At 37.2% G+C, this 26,922-nt stretch overlaps 1 protein-coding gene across 2 annotated transcripts in view; it reads right to left on the reverse strand.

Annotated features, from left to right (window-relative positions):
• Positions 1–377: 377 nt before the first annotated feature.
• Positions 378–26,922, reverse strand: part of LOC130916155 (neural-cadherin-like) — a 442,935-nt gene continuing 416,390 nt past the window's right edge. For both annotated transcript variants that reach the window (XM_057836649.1, XM_057836648.1), the window contains one exon: positions 378–3,713. In XM_057836649.1, coding sequence (XP_057692632.1) covers positions 3,168–3,713 — 546 coding nt within the window. In that variant the 3' untranslated portion in view covers positions 378–3,167. The remainder of the gene's footprint in view (positions 3,714–26,922) is intronic.

Consider the following 26,922-nt stretch of genomic DNA (forward strand, 5'->3'; position numbering starts at 1 on the left):
ATCGGCATGTTATTTATTAGTACTTCCCGATTAAATCATTTTAGTGCCGTTTTGATACTAGTATCAGTATCAGTGGAACACTAATAATAACAGAAGTACATTGTGGTTATGGGGGCCATCTTTAGTAGGGCAACCGGCAATTGGAAACTAGATGTCTCCGAGAAAAAAATTGTGTAGTATCGGCATGTTATTTGTTAGTACTACCTGATTAAATAATTTTAGTGCGGTATCGGTACCAATACTGATACTATTATCGGAACCGATACGGTGCAACACTAATAAAACAGAAGTATGTTTTGGTTATGGGGGCCATCTTTTGTAGGGCGAAAAGAGAAAAAAATTGTGTAGCGTCGGCGCATTATTTGTTAGTACTCCCCAATTACATAATTTTAGTGCTGCATTGGTACAGAGTTAGTATCGGTGCAGCACTAATAGAAACAGAAGTATGTTCTGGTTGTGGCAGCCATCTTGAGTAGGGCGACTGCTGATTTGAAACTAGATCTCGAACAGGAAAAAAATTGCATGGTATTGGGATATTATTGTTTAGTACACTCCGATTACATCATTTTTGTGCCGTATCGGTACTAGTACCAGTATCGGTGCAACACTAATGATAACCAGAAGTATCTTCTGCTTATGGCAGCCATCTTGAGTAGGGCGACTGCCGATTGGAAACTAGCTCTCGAACAGAAAAAAATTGCAGACATTGGCATGTTATTTGTTCGTACACAACGATTACATCCTTTAGTGCTGTATCGGTACTAGTATCAGTATCGGTGCAACACTAATGACAAACAGATGTATGTTCTGGTTACAGCAGCCATTTTGATTATAGCGACTAGATCTCTTAGGGGGAAAAAAATTGTGTAGCACCGGCACGTTATTTGTTAGTACACCCCAACACAACATTTTAGTGCCGTATTGGTACCGATACTAATATCAGTATTGGTGCAACACTGATAAAAACAGAATGCTCTCTGTAACACTCTAAAGCAGGGGTGTCCAAACTTTTTGCAAAGGGGGCCAGATTTGGCGTGGTAAAAATGTGGGGGGCCGACCTTGGCTGACGTCCTTTACGTAGAACAATATATTTAAGCAAAATTTAGCAAGCCATTCAGTGTGTCACATTTGCTTTATTTTGTTTTTTTTTTATGTATAATTTCAACAATCTCGCAACTACTAGCCTTTGCAGCGTTCTCTTTTGACTCTCGGGCTCTAGCGAAATACTACTACTGTGAAATTAAACTAGCTTCAAGTTGCTTCAATTTCTCGCTGCGTATCTTCCCTGTAATCTTGTCGTACATGTCAGCGTGTTTTGTTTGGTAATATCGCCTAACATTGAAATCCTTAAAAACAGCGACTGTCTCTTTGCAAATGAGGCAAGACACAGTTGTTGCGTATTTTTGTGAAGAAATAGTCCAATTTCCACCTATCCTTGAAGCGTCGACCGTCACAGTCAACTTTTTTTTTTTTTGATTGTCGCCATTTTAGAAAATTGGAAGTAGAGGGTCACACGGAGTAATGTTGCTCAGCCCTTAAATACCTGCAATATGAAGCAATTATCAGAGAATCCCAAAATTTGAAAAATAAGGTCCTAATGAAACCTTTTTTTCAAATTTGTGAAAAGTCAAAATGAATATGTGTAATAAGCGCTCTAATATCCATAACCCATGCTAAATCATGTTTTTTTCTTATGGAACCTGCAGATGCATGTGTTGACTTGCATCCATCTTTTTTTTTTTTTTTTCCAAAAAGAAATGTCAAAATTAGGGCTGTCAAAATTATCGCGTTAACGGGCAGTAATTAATTTTTTTTAAATTAATCACGTTAAAAAATTTGACGCAATTAACACACATGCCCCGCTCAAAAAAATTAAAATGACAGCAGTATAATGTCCACTTGTTACTTGTTTTTTGGTGTTTGGCGCCCTCTGCTGGCGCTTGGGCCCAAATGATTTCATGGGTTTTCAGCATGGTGTTATTATTGACATCAACAATGGCGAGCGCCTAGTTTATTTTTTGATTGAAAATTTTACAAATTTTAATAAAACGAAAACATTAAGAGGGGTTTTAATATAAAATTTCTATAACTTGTACTAACATTTATCTTTTAAGAATCGCTTTAAGAGAATGTTAATAATGTTAATGCCATTTTCTTGATTTATTGTTGTAATAAACAAATACAGTACTTATGTACTGTATGTTGAATGTATATATCCGTCTGGTGTCTTATCTTTCCATTCCGACAATAATTTACAGAAAAATATTGCATATTTTATAGATGGTTTGAATTGCGATTAATTACAATTAATTTTTAAGCTGTAATTAACTCGATTAAAAATTTTAATCGTTTGACAGCCCTAGTCAAAATTCTAAATTAGTCTGAAAATCATGAAATTTTAGGTCTATCAAATGTGATACATTTGGCAATAAAGGGTTAAAATGCTGCTGCCTTTTAGTGGAAAAATGAGGAGCAGCATTTCGTGTGTAAGCTACTTCATATGCTGGTTGCAGTACTGCTGACCAATTTTTTAAATCTGTGTGCGGGCCAGATGTTATTGATTTTATGACAGAGGCTGGGGGCCGGATGAAATTTGACCACGGGCCGCATTTGGCCCCCAGGCCGGACTTTGGACATGTCTGCTCTGAGGTGTCTATTTAACTCATTGCCAGCCATTGACAATGATAGACGTCCAATTCAATCCAACTTGGCTGCGAATAGTCATGTTTCAGTGCCACTGAGACAAAAATCAGTGTCTGCTTTCATCATCATTTCCTGAAACTTTAGCACATTTAGTTCAATAAAAACTTTCTTGAGGCAGCATCTTCTCTCATTTGCCAAGTCAATCGACAGCTAAGGTATTAGCATAGTGCTTACGGATACAGATTCAACAAACTCAGGAACCAAAATAAGCTCTTGACAAAACTAAAAGTATTGCGCTTATGTTTTTGTTGAGTATATTTGTGACACAAGGAGCTTCCAAAAGTGCTTACTGTAGAGTCTTTACTGTACAGTGCAATTCCAAGTAAACAATATGTCACATTTGATCATTCATTTGATAGTCAACCATCAGGTATTGACGGTGGAGCTCAGGCATCGTGAAGAGTCCCAACGAATCGTCATCACCGACGTAAAACTGTTCGAATTATTTTTGTCGTTTTAGCATCTCATCCGCTCTTCCCGCAGTTCAGCTGCCCTCTGCTCTCCTTGACTTTGTCTCTCTGGACCTCCGAAGGCTTGGGGTCTCCTCGGAGATCGCCCACCACAGCGCGGAGGGTTCTGAACTTGCCGCTGTGAGCTCCCTGATTCTTGATATCCGAACCCTGAGACACGCTGAGGGAGCGCCCCGACGCCAGGCCGTTGCCGCGCTCCTTCCTGGACGGACGCCGTGGCACGGTCCCGGTTCCCAGTTCCTCCGTGTCTCGGATGACCTCGCACAGGTAGCGGGCCAAGTCCTGGCTGGAGAAGGAAATGGGCTTCTTGGAGCGGCGCGCGGTCAGAGGGGACGACAGGGTCTCCGTTTCCGAAGGGGGGACGGCCAGACGCAGAGCTATGATGGCGCTGCCGTTCCCGTCCGACGAGGCCTTGGCGGCGTCCTCGTGAGGCGTCTTATTGTCGGGGCGGGAGACGACGCCTCTAGGGTAGCTGTAGCGGAGCGACTGGGACGGGCTCGGGTGGAGGGAACGCTGCAGCTCCACCATGTTGAAAGCGTTCTGAAATAAACAACGGAGGCCGATTCATAAATGAGTCCCTGGTGTAATCTCTTGGCGAACTTAAAAGAAGCCGATAGCGCCACGTGACGGCAATCTCGCTCGGCTCATTCATGTGCTAGCAAATGAAGCTGCTCTTGACACACAGATGAAGATCCAGCTGGAATGAGGAGACGCTGGCAACAACAGTACCATTGATTGGGCCATTAATTAATGATCTGATTGCAAAGAGGAGAAGCGGCTATTAGCGGCGCTATTAAAATAGCGGAATTAGAAGCCTTTTGTACGGCTTCCATTTCAACTAACTGTCTACACGCCTGCCTCTTAGGGAGTTGATAGTAGGCTTTCCTTACAAACGATGCTATTGATTGGATGTCTGTTATTTTATGTGCATTCAGAAAATGAACGATCCTACTGGGGATCGTAGTCATTTACACTGTATTGTATATGCTGTAATTTCTGGAGTATAAAATGCTCTTGTGTACAGCATAGTACAACCCTCTAAAATCAACCTTCAAAATTGATTTCTCTGTACTTATGTATTACTCTATATCAGTGTTTTTCAACCTGTGTGCCACAGCACAATAGTGTGCCGTGAGGAATCGTCACGTGTGCTGCGAGAAATTTTCCAATATCGCATTTTTTGTTTTTTTTTAACGTCATCAGGCGGAGTTGCAGTAGGAATGATGGAGTAGGTCGAAGGTTTTCGGTCGTGAGCAGATGCGTTCAAGAACTGCTCAGATTTTTAGCCATCAGCCACCTTGCTGTCTGCTACAATGTGGACCCCAGCATGTCTACTGTACCGTAGACTTCATAATGGTATTGATGGGTCAAATCGGTCATGCACTGCGCCTCGCATTCAAGTAGGCGGCTGCCCACATCAAGAAGAGCTATTCAAAAAAACACGCACACAGCGATCTAACGGCGTATTTATGTTGAAAAAGTACAAAAGCTGTACCACATACAAGGACTCAAGGCAATTATATTTTTCGTACTATGCATACATTTTGAAACGTAAAAAAAATCAATGGGAAAAATTAGCTGCTACTACATTGGCATAATACTTTGCAATATTTACGTAAAAGAAATGCTAACTGCATGTTTTTTTTTTTGCTTTTAACCAAGAATCGAGACTGTTTAACGTCCAAATCATTAAAGAATTCGGGGATTTAAGCATTTATTCACAAGAATTTTCACCGGAAAAGCTCTTGTTTACATTAGGTGGCCGCTAGCTACATTCACTAACAGACTAACATTGTACTTCGACATATTTACGTAAAATAAATGCTAATTGTGCGTTTTTTCCTTTTAACCAAGAATCAAAACTGTTTTATGTCCATATCTGTAAAGAATTTGGGGATTAAAGCATTATTTCAAACGATTTTTACCGGAAAAGCTCTGTTTACATAAGGCGGTCGCTAGCTACATTTACTAACAGACTAGCATTGTACTTCGACATATTTACATAAAATAAATGCCAACTGCACGTTTTTTTTTTTTTTTTGGCTTTTAACCAATAATCAAGACTGTTTTACGTCCATATCTAGGTATAAAGAATTCGGGAATTTAAGCATTTATTCACAAGAATTTTCACCAAAAAAACTCTGCTTACATAAGGTGGCCGCTAGCTACATTCATGAACAGACCAGAATTGTACTTCGACATATTTACGTAAAATAAATGCTAACTGTGCGGGTTTTTTTGCTTTTAGCCAAGAATCAAGACTGTTTTACGTCCATATCTATGAAGAATTCAAGGATTTATGCAGTTATTCACAAGAATTTTCACTGGAAAATCTCTGCTTACATAAGGCGTCCGCTAGCTACATTCACGAACAGACTAGCATTGTACTTCGACATATTTACGTAAAATAAATGCCAACTGCACGTTTTTTTTTTTTTTGCTTTTAACCAATAATCAAGACTTTTTTGCGTCCATATCTATAAAGAATTCGGGCAATTAAGCATTTATTCACAAGAATTTTTACCAGAAAAGCTCTGTTTACATAAGGCTGCCGCTAGCTACATTCACTAACAGATCAGCATTGTACTTTGACATATTTACGTAAAATAAATGCTAACTGCACGTTTTTTCTTTTATTTTTATTTTGTGCTCTTAACCGAGAATCCAGACTGTTTTACGTCCATATCTATAAAGAATTTGGGGATTTAAGCATTAATTCACAAGAATTTTCACCAGAAAAGCTCTGTTTACATTAGGCCGCCGCTAGCTACATTCACTAACAGACTAACATTGTACTTCGACATATTTACGTAAAATAAATTCTAACTGTGCATTTTTTTGCTTTTAACCAAGAATCAAGACTGTTTTACGTCCATATCTATAAAGAATTCAGGCAATTAAGCATTTATTCACAAGAATTTTTACCGGAAAAGCTCTGTTTACATAAGGCGGCCGCTAGCTACATTCACTAACAGACTAGCATTGTACTTCGACATATTTATGTAAAATAAATGCTGACTGCACAGTTTTTGTTTGCTCTTCACTAAGAATCAAGACTGTTTTACGTCCATATTTATGAAGAATTCAGGGATTTATGCAGTTATTCACAAGAATTTTCACCGGAAAACCTCTGTTTACATAAGGCGGCCGCTAGCTACATTCATTAACAGACTAGCATTGTACTTCGACATATTTATGTAAAATAATTGCTAACGGTGCATTTTTTTTTTGCTTTTAATCAAGAATCGAGACTTTTATGTCGATATCTATAAAGAATTCAGGGATTTAAGCATTTATTCGCAAGAATTTTCAACGAAAAAAGCTTTTTGTCTGTGATTCCACTCGGGCAGCTTTAACGGCCTCGCCAACAATGCAGGCCCCCTATTTATGGGCCCTGTGCCCCGTGGACCGTCAATACATTATCAAGTCTATGACTGTAAATCATTTGATTAGACTCGTCAAGTCTCGATAAACACAAAAGTGTCCTTTCCATTTAATCTATATATTATGACCATCAATCCTCCCTGCTTTATTCCAAAACATTGTCGAGGACAGCAAGGTGTCTGATTGCTAGAAATCCTAGCAGTTTTTGAACGCTATCCAACAGCGCCATGGTGCCAAGCAAGCTTAAACTTCATCTTCAAACGAAAGACCCGTTGCTTCAAAACAAGTCGATTTCTATTTTGTTCGCCATCATGAAACCACAGAGAGACAGGCAACTTTTTGGGGGGGATAAAAACTACTAAAGTAAATGAGGAAGACCTCAAAGCTAGTTACGTAGCTGCCAAACTTGTTGCTAAATCCAAAAAGTCCCACACTGCGGCAGAGACACTAATACTGCCTGAGTGCAAAGCCATTGTCAGTGAGATGCTCGGCCCTGATGCAGTTAAAGACACTTTTAAAGTCTGATTATTCTGAGCTTTTCAAGCCTAACTGCTATAGAAAAGTTTAAAAAAGAGCTGACTAAGAAGATTCCTGCCAGGATATCAGCTTTGTGTTCATCTAAACAGGCTCAAGTTTCACACTGAGTAAGTGTAAATACTGAGAAATTATTTTATAATTAAACATACAGCACAGAAAGTAATTTTGGAACATTTTTGGTTTGTTGTGTGCCGCAAGATTTTTTTGCAATGTAAAAACGTGCTCATAAAAGGTTGAAAAACACTGCGCTTCATGCACAGTAATTTGTATTGTGTTACCTCTGCCAATGTGGAGGTTATGTATTCGGTTCTGTATGTGTGATTTAGGGGTGCACGATATCCATTTTTTGAAACCGATAACGATATCGATAACTTCCTGCTCCTCAAGGACGATACCTATACGATAACCGATAATATATATATATAATTTTTCAATGTATATTCACCTGAGTTTTTGAACACCTGTAGGTCAAAAATATTAGTGGTTGATTCAGCTTAGATTTGCCTTTGACTGAACCAGAATTTTCATGATGACATGAACATTAATATAATGAACAAAACAAAGACAGTAACAAAACTTTGCATACTGGAAAAACAGGAGTGGAAGCAAACGCACAAATCCCAATCCGACACCGTGCCAAAAATATTTTTAATAGGGCCAATAATATACTATGTTATCGGATTTATTGGGATGACGTCATAATTCCTATTATCGGACCGATAATTATCGGTCCGATAATTATCGTGCACATCGAGTGATTGTATGTTTTTTGTTCAAGATAACTCAAGAAGAAATAAAAGGAGTATTATCAAACTGTCAGGATTTATTTGCAATATGAAACGGAAGGGGTGATTAAATTTTGGGGTCATGAGGTTAAAGGTCACAGAGCCAAATTGCAGTTCTATTTTTGTGTTAAAGATAATTCAACAAAGAAAAAAGGGTTTATTATAAAAAAAAAAAAAAATGCACCAAATGTTTGTAATATGAAATGGAGGAGGTGGTTTAAGTTTGGGGTAATGAGGTCAAAGGTCAGAATTCACAAGGCCAAAGTGAATTTGCAAAATTGATATATAATTATCAAAACTTGCAGGATATGTTTGTAGTACGAAATTGAAGAGGTGATTCAATTTGGGTGTAATGAGGTCAAAGGTCATAGAAAAGGTTCAGAAATGTTTTATTTTTTGTTCAAAACTTTCGAAGGAGTGCTCACACAAGCAAATAATGGGATACTTTGAATTCAGCTGCGTTGTCGGAGGTCTCCTCTCACGGGGTGGTCCTGCAGTTCCAGAAATGTAATTATATCTACAGGTCGTCCTCGGTTTACATACCCGACATACGCGATTTCGAATTTGCAACGCTTTGATTCTCGTGCGCCATTTTGTCTCCAGTCATTTTTAAAAAAAAATAATGTTGACTTTGTTTAGCGATGCATGCTTTTATTTTGCCGCAGGAAGCATAGAGCAGGTAGTACTTCCACATGCGAGTAAGAACATATAGACATGAAGAAGAACATATTCCTGCACACAAAGAAGAGCGTACGTGCACACACGAGGAAGCGAGTCGCGCAACCGAGTGAGAGAGAGGGGAAAGATGACAGCTGGAAGCGTGCGCTCACATTTGTTGCTTGTGAAGCATCCACAGAGGAAACAACTGTATACAGTGGGGCAAATAAGTATTTAGTCAACCACTGATTGTGCAAGTTCTCCTACTTGAAAAGACTAGAGAGGCCTGTAATTGTCAACATGGGTAAACCTCAACCATGAGAGACAGAATGTGGGGGAAAAAAATCACATTGTTTTATTTTTAAAGAATTTATTTCCAAATTAGAGTGGAAAATAAGTATTTGGTCACCTACAAACAAGCAAGATTTCTGGCTATCAAAGATGTCTAACTTCTTCTAATGAGGCTCCACTCGTTACCTGTATTAATGGCACCTGTTTTAACTCATTATCGGTATAAAGTTCAGTTCAGTTCAGTTCAAGTTTATTGTCCCCTAAGAAGGGGAAACTTGTCTAATAGACACTTGTCCACAACCTCAGTCAGTCACACTCTAAACTCCACTATGGCCAAGACCAAAGAGCTGTCGACGCACACCAGAGACAAAACTGTAGACCTGCACCAGGCTTGGAAGACTGAATCTGCAATAGGTAAAACGCTTGGTGTAAAGAAATCAACTGTGGGAGCAATTATTAAAAAATGGAAGACATACAAGACCACTGATAATCTCCCTCGATCTGGGGCTCCGTGCAAGATCTCACCCCATGGCGTCAAAATGATAACAAGAACGGTGAGCAAAAATCCCACAACCACACGGGGGGACCTTGTGAATGACCTACAGAGAGCTGGGACCACAGTAACAAAGGCTACTATCAGTAACACAATGTGCCGCCAGGGACTCAAATCCTGCACCGCCAGACGTGTCCCCCTCCTGAAGAAAGTACACGTCCAGGCCCGTCTGCGGATTGCTAGAGAGCATTTGGATGATCCAGAAGAGGACTGGGAGAATGTGTTATGGTCAGATGAAACCAAAAATAGAACTTTTTGGGAGAAACACAGGTTCTCGTGTTTGGAGGAGAAAGAATAAATGTAATTTCCTGTTTTTTTCCCCCACATTCTGTCTCTCATGGTTGAGGTTGACCCATGTTGACAATTACAGACCTCTCTAATATTTTCAAGTGGGAGAACTTGCACAATTAGTGGTTGACTAAATACTTATTTGCTCCACTGTATGACACCTTTTGTACTCTTTATTGTGTGTTTTCGATTGAAGGTCGAATACTTGGGGGGAGTTTATGTGATTGTTTTTGATCATGTGCGGACGCTAACTGATACATGCTAATCGTTTGTGTGGATTATTATTGCTGTATCAACAGCTAGATATAAATGCAAATTTGCTGTTATTAAAGATGAAACTGCCGTAATTTCATTCTACACGTGTTGATGTCATGAGCAGCTGAATAAAGTCGGCAAACCACACCGACGTCCGACATCGTCTTTTCAGACCTCAGCTTGCTGTCTAGGTGGGACCCAGCTCCAACGTCTTGCGAGGACAGTTGAATGACGCATTATACATGTTTTTGGATCGTTATTTTGAGATTTAGGGGCACTTAAATAGTTAATTCAGACTTCGGCAGTGTAGGAACAAAACACGTTTGTAACTCAGAGACTACCTGTACTGTAAATTTGGAATTTTAGAAATATACATAAGATTTTAAAATGAGAGTACACATTATATTCCATAAATTGAGCCATGAGTACCTATACTATAGCAAAGTAATGGCTCAGAGTAAAATATTAAATGATAAACAAAAATCTTGAAAGGGAACTCATTAGCTGCAACAAGGATAACGAACAATAAAAGAGCATCAGTGATGAAAGAATGAAACAGCTGCCTTCATACTTAATGTAAAGGGACTTGACCTCCATTGCGAGAGGTATAATCTTCCTCTGCATGTTTATATCTTCCATCCACGTGAATACACCCCAATACATATTCATGTGTTGCTACCTGAAATGCAATCTCATTAAATGACGCTATTTCATTCGCATTGATTAGAATTTATCTAACGTGGAAATATTTTCCAGCACATATTTTTCAAGGTTAAATAAGAACAAGTTAAACAAGTAACAATTTTTATGAACAAGATTTTACAAGATGTGTTTTTCACAAAGTCATTTTTTTCATATTGTCGTTTTCCACAATGGCCTTTTTATTTCATAATGTCATTTTTCAGTTGCCTGGCATTGGCAGACTGTTCTCCCTGTGTTTTTCAAACACTGAGAGAATAGTCTGGGACCCAGCTCATTAACGGCCTCTCGAGCAAGAACAATATCAACCGTCCAATCAAATTCGTTTATTTGCGTGACGTGTTCTTAACGGGCAACGTCACTCTTCCGCGTCGGAAGTCGTCTCCACAACAACACAGATGGCGAACAGGAGAGCCAAGAATATGTTCCAATCCACGTTAAAATCCGTTTTAAATGACCAAAAACACATCAACACAAGTCATTGGCAACAGTCTGTCTCGCGCTAGCCCTGTTGAATAAACTCCGCTCTCCTCGTATGTAGGGATGGGAATTGATACGATTTTTACGATTCTGATTCCATTATCGATATTGCTTAACGATTCGATTCTTTATCGATTCTCTTATCGATTCTAATTTGGGGGGAAAGTATGGAGGTAGATTTGTGTCTTTATTATTCAATCAAAAAAAAAAGTTGATTCAATCAAATAAAAAAGTTGCTTCAATCAAAATATATATTTTCAATCGAAGAAAACGTCACTTCAATCATAGAAAATGTGTTTGAATGCAAAAATAAATTTCAAACTCAAAAAAATATATTTGAAAACTATTTTTCTTTGAATTTTTTTTTCTTAAGTTTTTTTTGATTGAAACACCATTTTTGATTGAAGTCATGTAATTTTGCGTTTGGACCACATTTTGGCTAGGACATTTGTGTCTTTATTATACAATCAAAAATTAAGTTGCTTCAAACAAAAAAATATATATTTTCAAAAGAAAAATCACTTCAATCAAAATTTTTTTAAAAAATTCAATCATAGAAAAAAAAGGTTTGAATGTGAAAAAAAATTTGAGACTCAGAAGTTCGAATTTGAACACTTTATTTTTCATTCAAACTGTTTTCTTTGATTGAAGCAATCCTTTTTGTGTTTGAGCCATATTAGGGGTAGGACATTTGTGTCAAAATCATTCAATCGCAATAAAAGTTGCTTTAATCAAAAAACTATTTTTAATCAAAGAAAAAAAACATTTGCAAAAATATATATTTTTGAAAATATATTTTTGTATTTGAAATATATATATATATTTTTTATTGAAGTGTCACCTTTTTTTGAAAAGCAAAACGTTTTAAACTCTTTTTTTTTTTCCAAAGTGGAAAAAGTTTTGAACACACTTTTTTTTTTTTAAGTGGGAAAAGTTTTGAAGGCACTTTTTTTCGATTGAATCATTTTGACACAAAGATTCAACTTCAACGCTAGTTCTAGTGTGTTTGAGTGGCAGCTGATTACGCCAATGGCATAAAAGTATGAAGCAAAAATAATGGCCACCAGAGCTCCATCCAGCCATCGGAGTCTCCTGGAGTCCAAGCCGAATATACAATATTATAACTATTGAATAAAATGATTATGTCATCAGCAACCTCTCCAGAAGCCTGATAATGATCCTGATTATTTTGATTCAGGTGTGTTGGAGGAGAGACACATGGAAAACACGACAGGAAAAGTGGCACCGAGGTCCGGATTTAGTGAACCCTGCTGTAGCCTATACTGCATAGTTTGTAGGGATGGGAATTGATACGATTTTTCCGATTCCGATTCCATTATCGATATTGCTTGACGGTTCGATTCTTTATCGATTCTCTTATCGATTCTAATTTCGGGAAAAAGAACAACAAACATTTTGATTGCCATCAAGTTTGTTTAATCAGAAGTCACAACCTTACAAACTCACAACGAGGTCAAAAGAGGCCCAAAGCCTCAATGTTAACTGTGGCAATAAGTGGCAAATGCACAAGAATGTGTAACATTTTACTGAAACATTTTTCTAAAGAAATAAAAAATATTGGTATATATTGGCATATAGGTCGTTGTTCTGCCTTTGGCAATATGTGTTAAAGCAGGGGTCCCCAACCTTTTTCCCGTGAGGGCCACATAACTTTTTCCTTCTCTGATGAGAGGCCAGGGTCAGTTTGTAACAGAAAAAGTGTGACGATTGCAGGAGTGCGAAATGTAAAAAAAATTATTGTTTTTCAGAAAGCCACAATCAAATAACCCTCTGTGGATTCTTCACAGAAAAAAAGTAAATAAAATAAAAATAATAATATAATATAATAATAAATAATAATAGCACTATTAGTTAAATAGATAATAACCAAGTAACCCTCTCTGAGTTATTCACTGAAAAGGTCAGGAAATAAATAACACTACTGAGGGAGAAAAAAACAAAAAAAATTCAAAATGCTCTCTGGAATTGTTCAGGGGGCCGGACCAAATATGGAGCCGCGGGCCGTAGTTTGGGGACCCCTGTTTTTATTTACCAGTATATGGAAATGCATGCCTTTTAGTTTGTATGGCGCTTTCACGCTCAAGTGGTGGCGCCCTTGCACTTCCTCACGCGAAGAAGAAGAAATGCCGCATCCAAGCCAGTGAGCGAGTTAGTGAGAAAGGGAAACACTGCCACGAGCCTGCGTTCTTTGTTAATGTTTGTAAAATATCCACAGAGCCAACGCCTGTATGTATCATCTTCTGTGTTGCTGTTGTGTGTTTCCACTCGCGATCGGACACTTAAATCCAGTTGTGTAGTGGTTTAAACGATGTGCTAATGCTAGCGAACGCATGCTAACTGTTTGTTATGACCGTGTTAGCAGCTAATCATCGCTGATTTACGTTGATGCGAACCTGTTTGTTATTGGGGATTAAATTGATTTGTTTCATTTCTATTTTTAGTTTCAAGTGATGGTTGAATAAAGTCTCGGTGAGGACAGTGCTGTCTATTCCCTCCCGATGCAGTTATTTCCATCTCGCAATGACTGCAAGTCGCTTTGTTGTAATTTTTCCTCGTGAAGTGAAGACACACTTTCGAGCGTTCGAACCTACGTCATTGTTATGTTTACGGCGGCAACGCTCGTGCTAAACTATCGTAACCTTTCATTTTCACCCTTTTTCCTGGTGAAGTGTAGCCAAACTTAGGAGCGAGTGGTTCTTGGCGCCATGCTAGTTTGATGCGTCTGGACAACAAGACACGTCACGACGCAATATGCGTCTTTAGGGATCGTTAAAGGGATCGTTAAGGCTTTTTCATTGTGATGTCGAGGCCTCGAAACACTCGGAACCGGTTCTGAATTGGAATCGGATTTCGATTCCCATCCCTAATAGTTTGTATTTTTATTTTAGTTTTTACGACTCATCTTTACAACCTTGTCACTCGGCTCAACTCGACATAACCTTATTACTCGATTCCACTTGACATAACCTCATGACTCAATTGGACTTGACTTGTCCAGAACAGACAAGACTTAATTGTGACTCATAGTTACTCGTGCAATTGTGTGGCATATAGTATGATAAGGTTAAAAATGTTTCTGCATTCATCTCAGAAGATGTGAACAAGAGAACGAGTGCAATTCAAACAGAACTAAGGCGAGAATTTAAATAAAAATGTTACCTATTGAAATTAAAATGGCAGGTGACGGAGGTTATTCGACAAAATGAAACGAAAGAAAATCAACTTCTAACATTTCTATGCTGTTATAGCACCTTATTCATGTTATTTGTCAAAGATGTTTTGAAATATTATATACATACTACTAATTGTGTTCTAGTTTTGAATTACCTTTTAGTTTATTCAAGTTACATGTCAATCAGAAATAATCGTAACATTACTCATAATTAACTATGCGTTCTATTGCTTTGCTCTTCTTTGATGTATTGACTAATCACACCATTCAAAATATTTACCAAAACAAAGTAAAGGCTTAGTTTGTCACATAGCACATTGACATTAGAGAAGGGGGATTGGGGGGGGGGGTATGTATGAATCACTAGTAATGTAAGCTCTGTCCTTAATCCCTCTCATTTCTTATGAGTGTCGGGACTGTGTGCTATTAAAATAATAGATAAATAAAGCATAAATGTGTTTAAAATGATCCACAGGGATTTATTCATCTATCACAGCATGACAATTTACCAGCTGCAGATTTTAGAATAACTATTTAGTCACTGTTTTGCCAAAGTATGATTATATTTATTGCTTGAAAATAACAAAAACAAAAACTGCAGGAGCACTCTGACAAACCTAAGTAGTCAAATTCAAAGCGTCGCCATATTTCTGACCTCTGTGACCTTTGACCCTTTCTTTCCTATCATATCACTTACGCAGCAAATATACTTTAAAGCAAGAAGAGGGAACTTTTCAACCTTTATAAAATATTTTCATAACATTTGTTAACTGACATCTAGTTGAATGACACCTCTCTTATGGACTGAAGGGGTCTTTATCGCTTTCACCGGCACTAATTAACTTTGAGGAGGGTGGCAGGAACCCTGCCACACAAATAACTAATAAATAACTAAAAAACCGCACAGGATTTATTGAAACCAACTCCACCGACTAATTTATGGAGGTAGATTTGTGTCTTTATTATTCAATCAAAAAAAAAAAAAAAAGTTGTTTCTTCAATCAAAATATATATTTTCATTCGAAGAAAAAGTCACTTCAATCAAAAAAAAAAAAAAAAAAAATGTGTTTGAATGCAAAAATAAATTTGAAACTCAAAAAAACATATTTGAAAACTATTTTTTGTAGAATTTTTTTTTGATTGAAACAACATTTTTGATTGAAGTCATATAATTTTGCGTTTGGACCACATTTTGGCACGAACACTTGTGTCTTTATTATGCAATCAAAAAATAAGTTGCTTCAAAAAAAAAAAAAAAAAAAAAAAATTTTCAAAAGAAAAATCACTTCAACCAAAAAAAAAAAAAAAAAAAAAAAAAAAATTCAATCGTAGAAAAAAAGGCAACTTATTTTTTGATTGCATAATAAAGACACAAATGTCCTAGCCATTATGTGGTCCAAACGCAAAATTGCATGACTTCAATCAGAAATGTTGTTTCAATCAAAAAAAACTTGACTCAAATAAAAAAAAAAAAAAATCAAACAAAAAAAATAGATTTCAAATATATTCTTTTGAGTTTCTAATTTATTTTTGCATTCAAACACATTTTTTTTGATTGAAGTGACTTTTTCTTCGATTGAAAATATATATTTTGATTGAAGCAACTTTTTATTTGATTGAAGCAACTTTTTTTTTTGATTGAATAATAAAGACACAAATCTACCTCCATACTTTTCCCCCAAATTAGAATCGATAAGAGAATCGATAAAGAATCGAATCGTTAAGCAATATCGATAATGGAATCAGAATCGTTTTTTTTTTAATAATAAAGACACAAATCTACCTCCATACTAATTAACCCCCTCCACTAACTCGAAGATTAAGCTTATGTCAAAAATTCTGAACAAACGCAAACAAAACAAAACAGTACCACTTTTGTCCACCTGCGGTGCTAAAATCGAGCAAAACTGAACGTTCCCTTGTGTTACTTTCAGTTAAATTAAATGAATGAGTTAAATAGGCAAATCGATGTCGTTATTGCGAAATTCCTTTTCCGACCTCAGTGACCTTTGACCTCATTATACAAAATTTAACTGGCTGCGTTAGACATCCAATCCAGGGATAAAATTATTTAAATTCACACAAGGAGGATGAAAAGAGCCCTGTGATTGGGTTTTTGAATGAGTTTAATGACATCCTCTGTTTCATATAAAAACTACATCCTGATAATTTGATAATCCCTTTATCCATTAAAGAATTATCTTGAACCAGTGTTAGTTTTCGTCAACAATGACGCTAATGAAAATATTTCGTTGACGAACAATTTTTTCATGACGATGACGAGCTAAAGACGTGGCTTGGGAGACTAAAACATAACTAGACGAATACCAGTTTTCATCTGACAAGATTAACATATTATAATTAGGATTAGGGCTGTCAAACGATTAAAATTTTTAATCGAGTTAGTCACATCTTAAAAATTAATTAATAGTAATTAATCGCAATTCAAACCATCTATAAAATATGCCATATTTTTCTGTAAATTATTGTTGGAATGGAAAGATAAGACACATGACGGATATATACATTCAACATACTGAACATAAGTACTGTATTTGTTTATTATAACAATAAATCAACAAGATGGCAATAACATTAACATTCTGTTAAAGCGATCCATGGATAGAAAGACTTGTAGTCTTAAAAAAAGATAAATGTTCGTATAAGTTATTGAAATTTTATATTAAAACCCCTCTTAATGTTTTCGTTTTAATCAAATTTGTAAAATTTTCAATCAAAAAATAAACTACTAGCTCGCCATTGTTGATGTCAATAATTACACAATTCTCATGGTGCTGAACCCATAAAATCAGTCGCACCCAAGCACCAGCAGAGGGCGACAAAACTCCAAAAAACACAAGTAACAAGTGCATTTGACCCTGAGCTGTCATTTTAATCTGTTTGAGCGGGGCATGTGCGTTAATTGCGTCAAATATTTTAATGTGATTAATTTAAAAAATTAATTACCGCCCGTTAACGCGATAATTTTGACAGCCCTAATTACGATTAATTAATTTTTAACCTGTGATTAACTCGGTTAAAAATTTTAATCATTTGACAGCCCTATATATAATATAATATGTGCTCGTCCATCTATGTTCATTCAAAATCGTTGGAAACCTTGATTTATTTCTGGACTAAAACTTTTTGAAGAAAACATTTTGAGTTACAGTCGACTAAAGCTTGATGAAATTTGTATGAGATTTCGTTGACTAAAACTAGACGAACACATGTTGAAATGACAAAAATAAGACTATGACTAATAAGTATTTTCGTCCAAAAGACTAAGACAAAGATTAAAAAGGCTGCCAAAAACAACACTGTCTTGAACACAAACATACAGACAAAAGGACAGACCAAATACATAACTTATGTATGTTTCACCTACTGGCAGAGGTAACAAAAGATGTCATCTCTTCCAGAGTGGAAATAGAACAAGACAGGCATCAGTCAATATGTGCCCTGCTGTCACTGCAGCTTAGAGATTCATTCCCTGTGAGCACACCTATATTTACTTTACTTTCATTTATGTTTACATCACTGATGTCTATTTATATTTTCAACTGGATGAGAATGGATGCACTTTATTCCGGGCATGATAAAGGGGACCACAGATGCAGACCTTGCCTGGGAGTTAATTCCTCTTCTGCTTTGTATTATTGCATATAAATGCATCTGCAAATCAAATTTATTTTCTTCCCCCGCTTGCTTCAAGTCTAAAGCACCACTTGTTTTGTGAGAGGCCGCCAACTCTCTTCCTCTCCCATTCAGGACCTCAGCATAATTTTGCCCGGCAGCGTTTTGTAAATCAAAGACGGCGAGGCGCCTCCCGACGGAGTGCGCCTTGAAAAAGAAATCAGACTTTCTGTCATTCAACAGGTCTGAGTCAGGGCTGACAATGCAGGAACGCTCGTGGTCGGGTCATAATGAACATTTTAAAAAGATGGGGATTCTCTGCTGGATATACAGTGTATCACAAAAGTGAGTACACCCCTCATATTTCTGCAGATATTTAAGTATATCTTTTCATGGGACAACGCTGACAAAATGACACTTTGACACAATGAAAAGTAGTCCGTGTGCAGCCTATATAATGGAGTTAATTTATTTTCCACTCAAAATAACTCAAAACATAGCCATTAATATCTAAACCCCTGCCAACAAAAGTGAGTACACCGCTTGGAAACTACGTACATCCCCAAATGTCCAAATTGAGTACTGCTTGTCATTTTCTCTTCAAAATGTCATGTTACTCATTACAGGAGAGGTGATGGGTCAGCCTGTTAGTGCTCAGACCATACGCCGCACTCTACATCATATTGGTGTGCATGGCTGTCACCCCAGGTGGAAGCCTCTTGAGAAGGCGGTACACAAGAAAGCCGGCCTGTCTCATCAGACCACTGGACATGGTTCCAGTAATCCATGTGCTTTCTGACAAAATGACACTTAGACACAATGAAAAGTAGTCCGTGTGCAGCCTATATAATGGAGTTGATTTAATTTCCACTCAAAATAACTCAAAACATAGCCGTTAATATCTAAACCCCTGGCAACAAAAGTGAGGACACCCCTTAGAAACTACGTACATCCCTAAATGTCCAAGTTGAGTACTGCTTGTCATTTTCTCTCCAAAATGTCATGTTACTCACATCAGGAGAGGTGAGGGGTCAGCCTGTTAGTGCTCAGACTAGGGCTGTCCCAAACGACTAATTTTTTCCTGATTAGTCAGCCGATTATTTTTACGATTTGTCGACTAATCTAATAATTAAAATTAAAAAAATTTTTTTTTTTACTAATTTAGCAATTAAATTTTTGTTGACGCTTATCAATTCACAAAAACACATTGGAACACGTAAATAATTTTTTTTAAGTACAAATAAACACGTAAATAACAATAATAAATCAAAAAATAAACGAGTTCAAATGCTGATAGAATTAACTAGTGCAAAAGAATGGAATGTAAACAGATTCAGAACACTGACTTTGCCTTTCCAACATGATTCAAAACAATTCTTAAAAAAACACCGAGCATTAATATTATGGTATAGTACTATATATAATAGTATTATAATAAATATTATAATTATTCATTGCCAATCAGATTTTTCATAAAGGGTGTCATTTTAAAGGTATTCTTAGTGTAGAATTTGAATTTTGAAGTATGTGGGATTAACTCCAGAAATCGCTATTTTATATGAAGAATATGACATGCTTTTAAAATGCTCACCGGAAGTACGTTCGCTAAACCGCTAACTTCAGCTTTACACTCCGCAAAAAAAGCACTTTTTGTAATTGCATGTAGTGTCAGTAATAGATTTTTTTGGGTCATTTTTTCCGTTTGCAAATGCTGTTAACCAGCGATTTTTCATGTTTGAAGTGTCACCTTTTAACCACAAGTTTACTTTCACGAGACGACTCGCAATGTTTTATAGCGGGCTAAGTAAGTTGCCTTTTTCCCCCATTCACCTCAGTGTAGCAGTGCTAACTTTACAGTGTTTAATATAGATGTGTTTTCTTATTTTGTATGTCTGAACTTTAATTCTACAGCGTGTTGATAAGAGAAAGGAACTGGAGTCTCATATGCCATCAGCACGCACGCACCAATGTATGCACGCATGCATGCATGTGCGCAGCGGTAAAAGGCAGCCGTGAAAATTACTGGCCTCATTTTTATTTGCCGTGCGATAAATGGACTCATTGCATATCGTGACAGGCTTAGCAACTTCAATAAAACATGTCGTTAGTTAGTTAGATGGACTTACAAACTGGGTGACGGCGCTTTAGGTGTTTATTCACGGCCGATGTGCAGCCAAGCTTGGCATTGACAGGGTCCCCCCAGGATTGATAAATCTAGATTCAAGACTTTTAAGACCTTTTTTAATGCCATTTCAACTCAAAATGAATACTTTTCTCGCACCCATTATTTAGATAATACTGAATCTTATTTAAAAATTAAAGCACTGACCATCAAATTTAACCTCAATTACTAAGTGTGTTTGACAAAAGAATGCACATTTATTGAAGATACAATTAAAACACATTTAAATATAAGATCTTTCAGAATATTTTCCCCCAAGATAAAATTGATTTTACACTATTATTGTAAAGCAACTTCAGAAATTACATTTGCACTACAACAGGTTTCCCTTTTAAGAGGACCTAGTCAAGGTGGTAGGTAGGTGATTGTCAAGTTGGCCACCTTAGCTATAAAGTGCTTGCAATTGGCAGTGAAAGTTTAAAAAACAGCCACTAAATGGCAGTAGTTTACCATTACCACAAAATAAAAAAGCTACACATGACCATTTCCCTTGGTAATTGCTTTTTTCTAATCACATTACAAGAAGTATACAAAACACATGTTAATCCTTAGTTAGCTATTGAAGACATTTCTTTTAACCAGAAAGAGAAAATCCATACTCTTATTTAATCAAGAAAAACATTTAAATATACCAGGAGGTGTTTTACTATCACCTACATTATAATTTGCCTATCACCATGCCATGTTATTCAGATCAACGTTACCCCGCACTCGTTCCAATAATAGACAGTGTCAACCGTGTTGTCTATCTGAGAGTGATGGTGAATCTACGACTCCGGTTTATCCATGCTAAGGCTAGTGCACCTGCCAATACCCCATTGAACATGGCTAACTCTTAAGTTAAAACTGCGAAATTCACATTCATTCGATAGGCAAACCGTGCAGGAATACATTATTGCATCTAACACATTTTAATTAGAGAAATTGGCAACTTACTTTGAAATGTTAAGCAGGTCCACTGCCTTCGCATTAACCCATAAACTGCGACCCAAAGTATCTGGATGCGACTTGGTCGCCGATCCAATATCTCACATGCTGGTCCAACTGTTTGGACTTGGTTGTCTTGTTGAGGCTTTCGTCGAACATAACAACTAAGGCATCTGGGCAGTTCCTTGCCTTAGCACACAGTACTGTGCGATTACCTGCTGTTGTGATGTTGATGCTAAAGGCGCGCACGTACGAGGTGCAGTGCATTGTAAAAATTCTACGCGTCATCTTCGTTATGGATTAAAAAAAAACAAAAAACTTCGTCACGGATATAATTTAGGTTGCACTGAGATGTTCTTGAAAATTAAAACCATGGTGAAAAAATTCCAGACTTACGACAGCTAATTTAATACTTTTAATACCTTTAATAATGGAAAACTAAATTCAATGCTTTTTTAATATTTTTAATAACCCGCGGGTACCCTGATTGAAGAGACAGGACAAAAGAGTACCCTCCTTTGTTTCTTTGAAATAAGTCAATGTTTTGGACACTCTGGTGCGCTTTTTTGGCTTTGTGCCGCTTTCCCCGCTTGCATACGGAGCGTCCGACATTCTGAACTTTCCACGCATAGATTTTTTTAACCCTTCATTAACCGTCGACGGGATGTTTTGCTCGTCGGCGGATTTACGTCATCGATGACATCGACTATGCCGACTAGTCGGGACAGCTCTAGCTCAAACCATACGCCGCACTCTACATCAAATTGGTGTGCATGGCTGTCACCGCAGGAGAAAGCCTCTTCTAAAGACGGTACACAAGAAAGCCGGCCTGTCTCATCAGGTTTGCGGGCTTTCTTGTGTACCGTCTTCAGAAGAGGCTTCCTCCTGGGGTGACAGCCATGCACACCAATTTGATGTAGAGTGTGGCGTATAGTCTGTGCACTAACAGGCTGACCCCTCACCTCTTCAATCTCTGCAGCAATGCTGACAGCACTCCTGTAACGAGTCACATGACATTTTGGAGGGACAATGACAAGCAGTACTCAATTTGGACATTTAGGGATGTACGTAGTTTCTAAGGGGTGCACTCACTTTTGTTGCCGGGGGTTTAGATATTAATGGCTATATTTTGAGTTATTTTAAAGGGGAAAATAAATTAACTCTTTTACACAAGCTGCAGACTTTTCATTGCGTTGAAGTGTCATTTTGTCAGTGTTGTGCCATGAAAAAATATATACTTAAAAATCTGCAGAAATGCGAGGGGTGTACTCACTTTTGTGATACACTGTATACACATGTATTTTTATATACAGAACATTTTATACGACAGGTAAACTCCGGCTTACGAACGAGTTCCGTTCCTACGCTGGCGACTTAACCCAAACTTCAGCGTCAGTCGGAATCAACTCTTTAAATATCTCTAAATACCCCCCAAATCTCAAAATAGTTGTCCAAAAACATATATAATATGTTATTCTACCGTCCTCGGCAAGACGTTAGAGCAAAGTCCTGGCTAGACAGCAGGCTGAGCTCTGAAATCACGATGTCAGACATCCGTGTGGTTTGCTAACTTTATTCAGCTGGTCATGACATCAACACTTGCAGACTGAAACTAAAATAAAAATGAAATTAAATCAGTTTCATCTTCAATAACAGCAATTCAAATTTGCGTTTATAACTAGCTGCTGATAAAGCAATAAGAATCCACACAAACAATTAGCATGTATCAGTTAGCACATCATCAAAAAAAATCAAGTATACTCGCCCCAAGTATTCGACGACAATTGAAAACGCGCAATAAACAGTACAAAAGGTGTTATACCAGTATACAGTGTTGTCACTAACGCGTAACTGTAATCTGACTACTTTTTTTCTGTAACGAGCAATCTAACGCGTTCATTTTTCCGAACCAGTAATCTGATTAAAGTTAGTTTCCTTAGAGTCTGTGCGTTACTATTTTGTTATTCCCTCATAATGTATGTAGAATGAAGAATATTGTAGTCAGGTACGAAGAGCATTTTGTGAATTCCCCACCCGCAGTTCATCCTAGTTGTCTCCGAATCATTTGTCCTTACAAGTGAACATTAACCATGTCATCCAGTTAACTTACACCAAAAACTTTGTTTACATGTAATGCTATCGTTTCATTTTAATCTTTAATGATAAGATATTCGGTGCTCTCTCTCTCCTCCTATAAGCCGCAGCTGTCCTCACTATAATATGGGATATTTACACCAAAAGATATTAACCGGTAACACTTTATTTGACAGCGACATCGTAAGATGTCATAAGACCAAATGAACCACCATGAACCAATTGGCTGCAAAGCTTCATTGCTTCAAGAAGCTTCATGTTGCCACCACTTCTCCCATAGAGATAGTCAACCTATGCTTCCACACGCTGTAAATACTGTTATCATCCAACATGCCTCGTAGCATGCATTGCAGGACTACAGATTTAAATAACAATCAAAATTCATGTTCTGTGCTAATTATTTCCTCAGTTACTGTTCCAGTTGTTTCATTAATTGGTAGTTATGGTAAATGTTAAGACTTTATTTGACAGTGCCGTCATCAGACTGTCATAAGACCAGCATAATTATTACATGACACTTCCATGAGCATTAATGAATACTTATGACAGATGTTATCTTATGTCATCTGGCAAATTATCTCACTTTTGAATGGATGTAAAAGATCTGAGCTGCAGATAAATGGAGTTAGGGACATAATATGCCGGATGACACTTAATGACATCCATCATAAGCATTCATTAATGCCCGTGATAGTGTCATGTCATAATTATGACGGTCTTATGGCAGTCTTATGACACCGCTGTCAAATAAAGTGTTTCCTATTAACCCAAATAAATCAACAAATAAGCTGCACAAATAAGCTGCAGGATTCAAAATGAGGGAAAAAAGTAGCGGCTGATAGTCTGAAAATTACGGTCTTTTATTTATTTAGTTTTTAAATTACAAGTAGGGTTGTTCTGATCATGTTTTTTTGCTCCCGATCCGATCCCGATTGTTTTAGTTTGAGTATCTGCCGATCCCGATATTTCCCGATCCGATTGCTTTTTTTTTTTTGCTCCCGATTCAATTCCAATCATTCCCGATAATTTTTCCCGATCATATACATTTTGGCAATGCATTAAGAAAAAAATGAATCAAATTCGGACGAATATATACATTCAACATACAGTACATAAGTACTGTATTTGTTTATTATGACAATAAATCCTCAAGATGGCATTTACATTATTAACATTCTTTCTGTGAGAGGGATCCATGGATAGAAAGACTTGTAATTCTTAAAGGATAAATGTGACTTTGTATATTGTGACTAAATATTGCAATCTAGTGTATTTGTTGAGCTTTCAGTAAATGATACTGTAGCCATTTAACTGTTCTGCCCAAATGCATGATGGGAAGTGCAACCATGACTGTGCAAAGTGGCACCAATTGATATATCTTCTCTGCGTTGGAAAATAACGTAGGGTGTTAAGAAAAAGATCAACTACTACCTTTCTTCGCCACATTGCTTCCCACGATATTTCTAATTGTTGAGAGAGGGATTGTAAGGCTTTAGCCAATTAAAAAAAGGCTCCAAAGGCTGCCAAAATTCACTCTACTCATTGTACGCTGCCTTTTAGCTATATATATAGGTAAAATAGCGCCATTATAGATTGAACGCGACATTGCGTGAATGGGTCGTGCAGCACATGCGTTGATTGCGTTAAATACTTTAACGTGAATAATTTTTAAAAAATTAATTACCGCCGTTAATGCGATAAATTTGATAACCCTACTTTAAGCCAAAACTAAAGACTCTGGATGAGTGTAAGACATTTTGTCTGTAACGTTAATATAATTAGAAAACGATTTAATTAAAATATATACAGTATATATTTATAAAAGGCATGTCCGATATTTTTTTGCCGATTCCGATACTTTGAAAATGACGTGATTGGACCCGATCATTCGGGACGCCGATCGATCGGGACATCTTTAATTACAAGTCTTTAAAATGATGCCTTGAATTATTATTTAGGTGTAACATACGGTATCAACCCTACGCCATCTGTGAGCATTTGAAGCCCTGTTTAGAAGTGACACATTGCGCTGTAGTGCACCGCCTAGTCACTAGGGGGGTGCATCCTCATCCTTGTGTGGTTTCGGGAGCGTTCATGGGCTTTCGCGGGGCTTCAGATAGCACTCCTTGGTTTCTTAGGCTAGGTTCATATTGCAGGTCTTAATGCGCAATTCCAATTTTTTTGTCATATCTGTTTTTTTTTTTGCCGTGCCTAGTCACACTCAAAAAAATGGGGTGTTGAACTGACATAAAAACATTATGGAAAGAATTTGCACCTGATAATATTGCTTTCCTTCAGCATTTAGCAATTGTGTCCTTTTAACATAAAGCACACATGTCTAGCCAATATTAGGCACTCATGTTGCGCGAACATAAAGCACTCTTGTTGAGCCAATATAAGGCACTCATGTTCACCCCAAAATACATTTTGAACTGACATTAAAGAAATACATAATTTGCACCTGAATAAATTGCTTTCCTTCAGTATTTAGCAATTGTATTCTTTTAACATAAAGCACACATGTTGAGCCAAATTAAGGCACAACTAGGGCTGTCAAATTTATCGCGTTAACGGGCGCTAATTATTTTTTTTAATTAATCACGTTAAAATATTTAACGGATGCACGGAACGACCCACTCACGCATTGCCGCAAACAGACTACAATGGCGACGTTCTACGTATATACAGAGCTAAGTGGCAGTGACAGGTGAGTGGAGTGGATACAGGCATCATTTGGACCTTGCTTTTATTCGCGTAAAGCTTTGACATCTCTTCCACAACAATTATAACTATTGAGGCGAGCAACGTGGGGAAGAATGACAGGAGTTGATCTTTTTCTTAACACCCTGCATTGCACACAACACAGAGAAGATATATTATTTGCAGCCGCCACACACAGTCATGGTTACCCACTTCCCATCATGCATTTGGGCAGAACAGTTTTGTCACTACATTATCATTTACTGAAAGCTCAACACATACACTAGATGGCAATATTTAGTCACAATATACAAACTCACATTCATCCTTTGAGAATCTATCCGTGGATCCCTTTCACAGATAGAATGTTAATAATGTTAATGCAATATTGTGGATTTATTGTTATAATAAACAAATACAGTACCTATGTACAGTATGTTGAATGTATATATCCGTCTTGTCTTATCTTTCCATTCCAACAATAATTTACAGAAAAATATGGCATATTTTAGAGATGGTTTGAATTGCGATTAATTACAATGAATTAATTTCTAAGCTGTGATTAACTCGATTAAAAATTTTAATCGTTTGACAGCCCGTGGCCGTCAATTGCATCAATTTATATATGCCTCAATGGAATCCAGTACATTGGCATCAATAGTAACGACATTCATGATAGTCAATGGCATGGACGTACATAGCTGTCAATGGTATTGACTTACTTAGGCGCCACTTCAATGTCAATGGGCTCTAATGGTAAGTGGTCAAAAATCACAACCACCTATGTTTTCCTGTCACTGAAAATGAAGGAAAAATGTTTGCCATTAAAAATGAATGGAATTCCGGTCATTTTGATATTTAAACGGTGCCGGTCGGTCAAACGGTTTGGAGTCTCTACTGCGCCGAAAAAATGTGGATAATAAGATTATGAAAGAAAGAAATAAAAATAAAGTCCCATCTAATAAAAAAAAATCTCTTTTCACATACAAAATAATAATTCAATGGTGACGGTACCAATGAGGTGTCCCTTACTTTTTCAGGGAGTTGGCAATCCTACTTTTAAATCTCGCGAGAAATCACGAGACTAT

This window comes from Corythoichthys intestinalis, chromosome 5, assembly GCF_030265065.1.
Source record: "Corythoichthys intestinalis isolate RoL2023-P3 chromosome 5, ASM3026506v1, whole genome shotgun sequence".
In the NCBI taxonomy this organism is placed as follows: Eukaryota; Metazoa; Chordata; class Actinopteri; order Syngnathiformes; family Syngnathidae; genus Corythoichthys; species Corythoichthys intestinalis.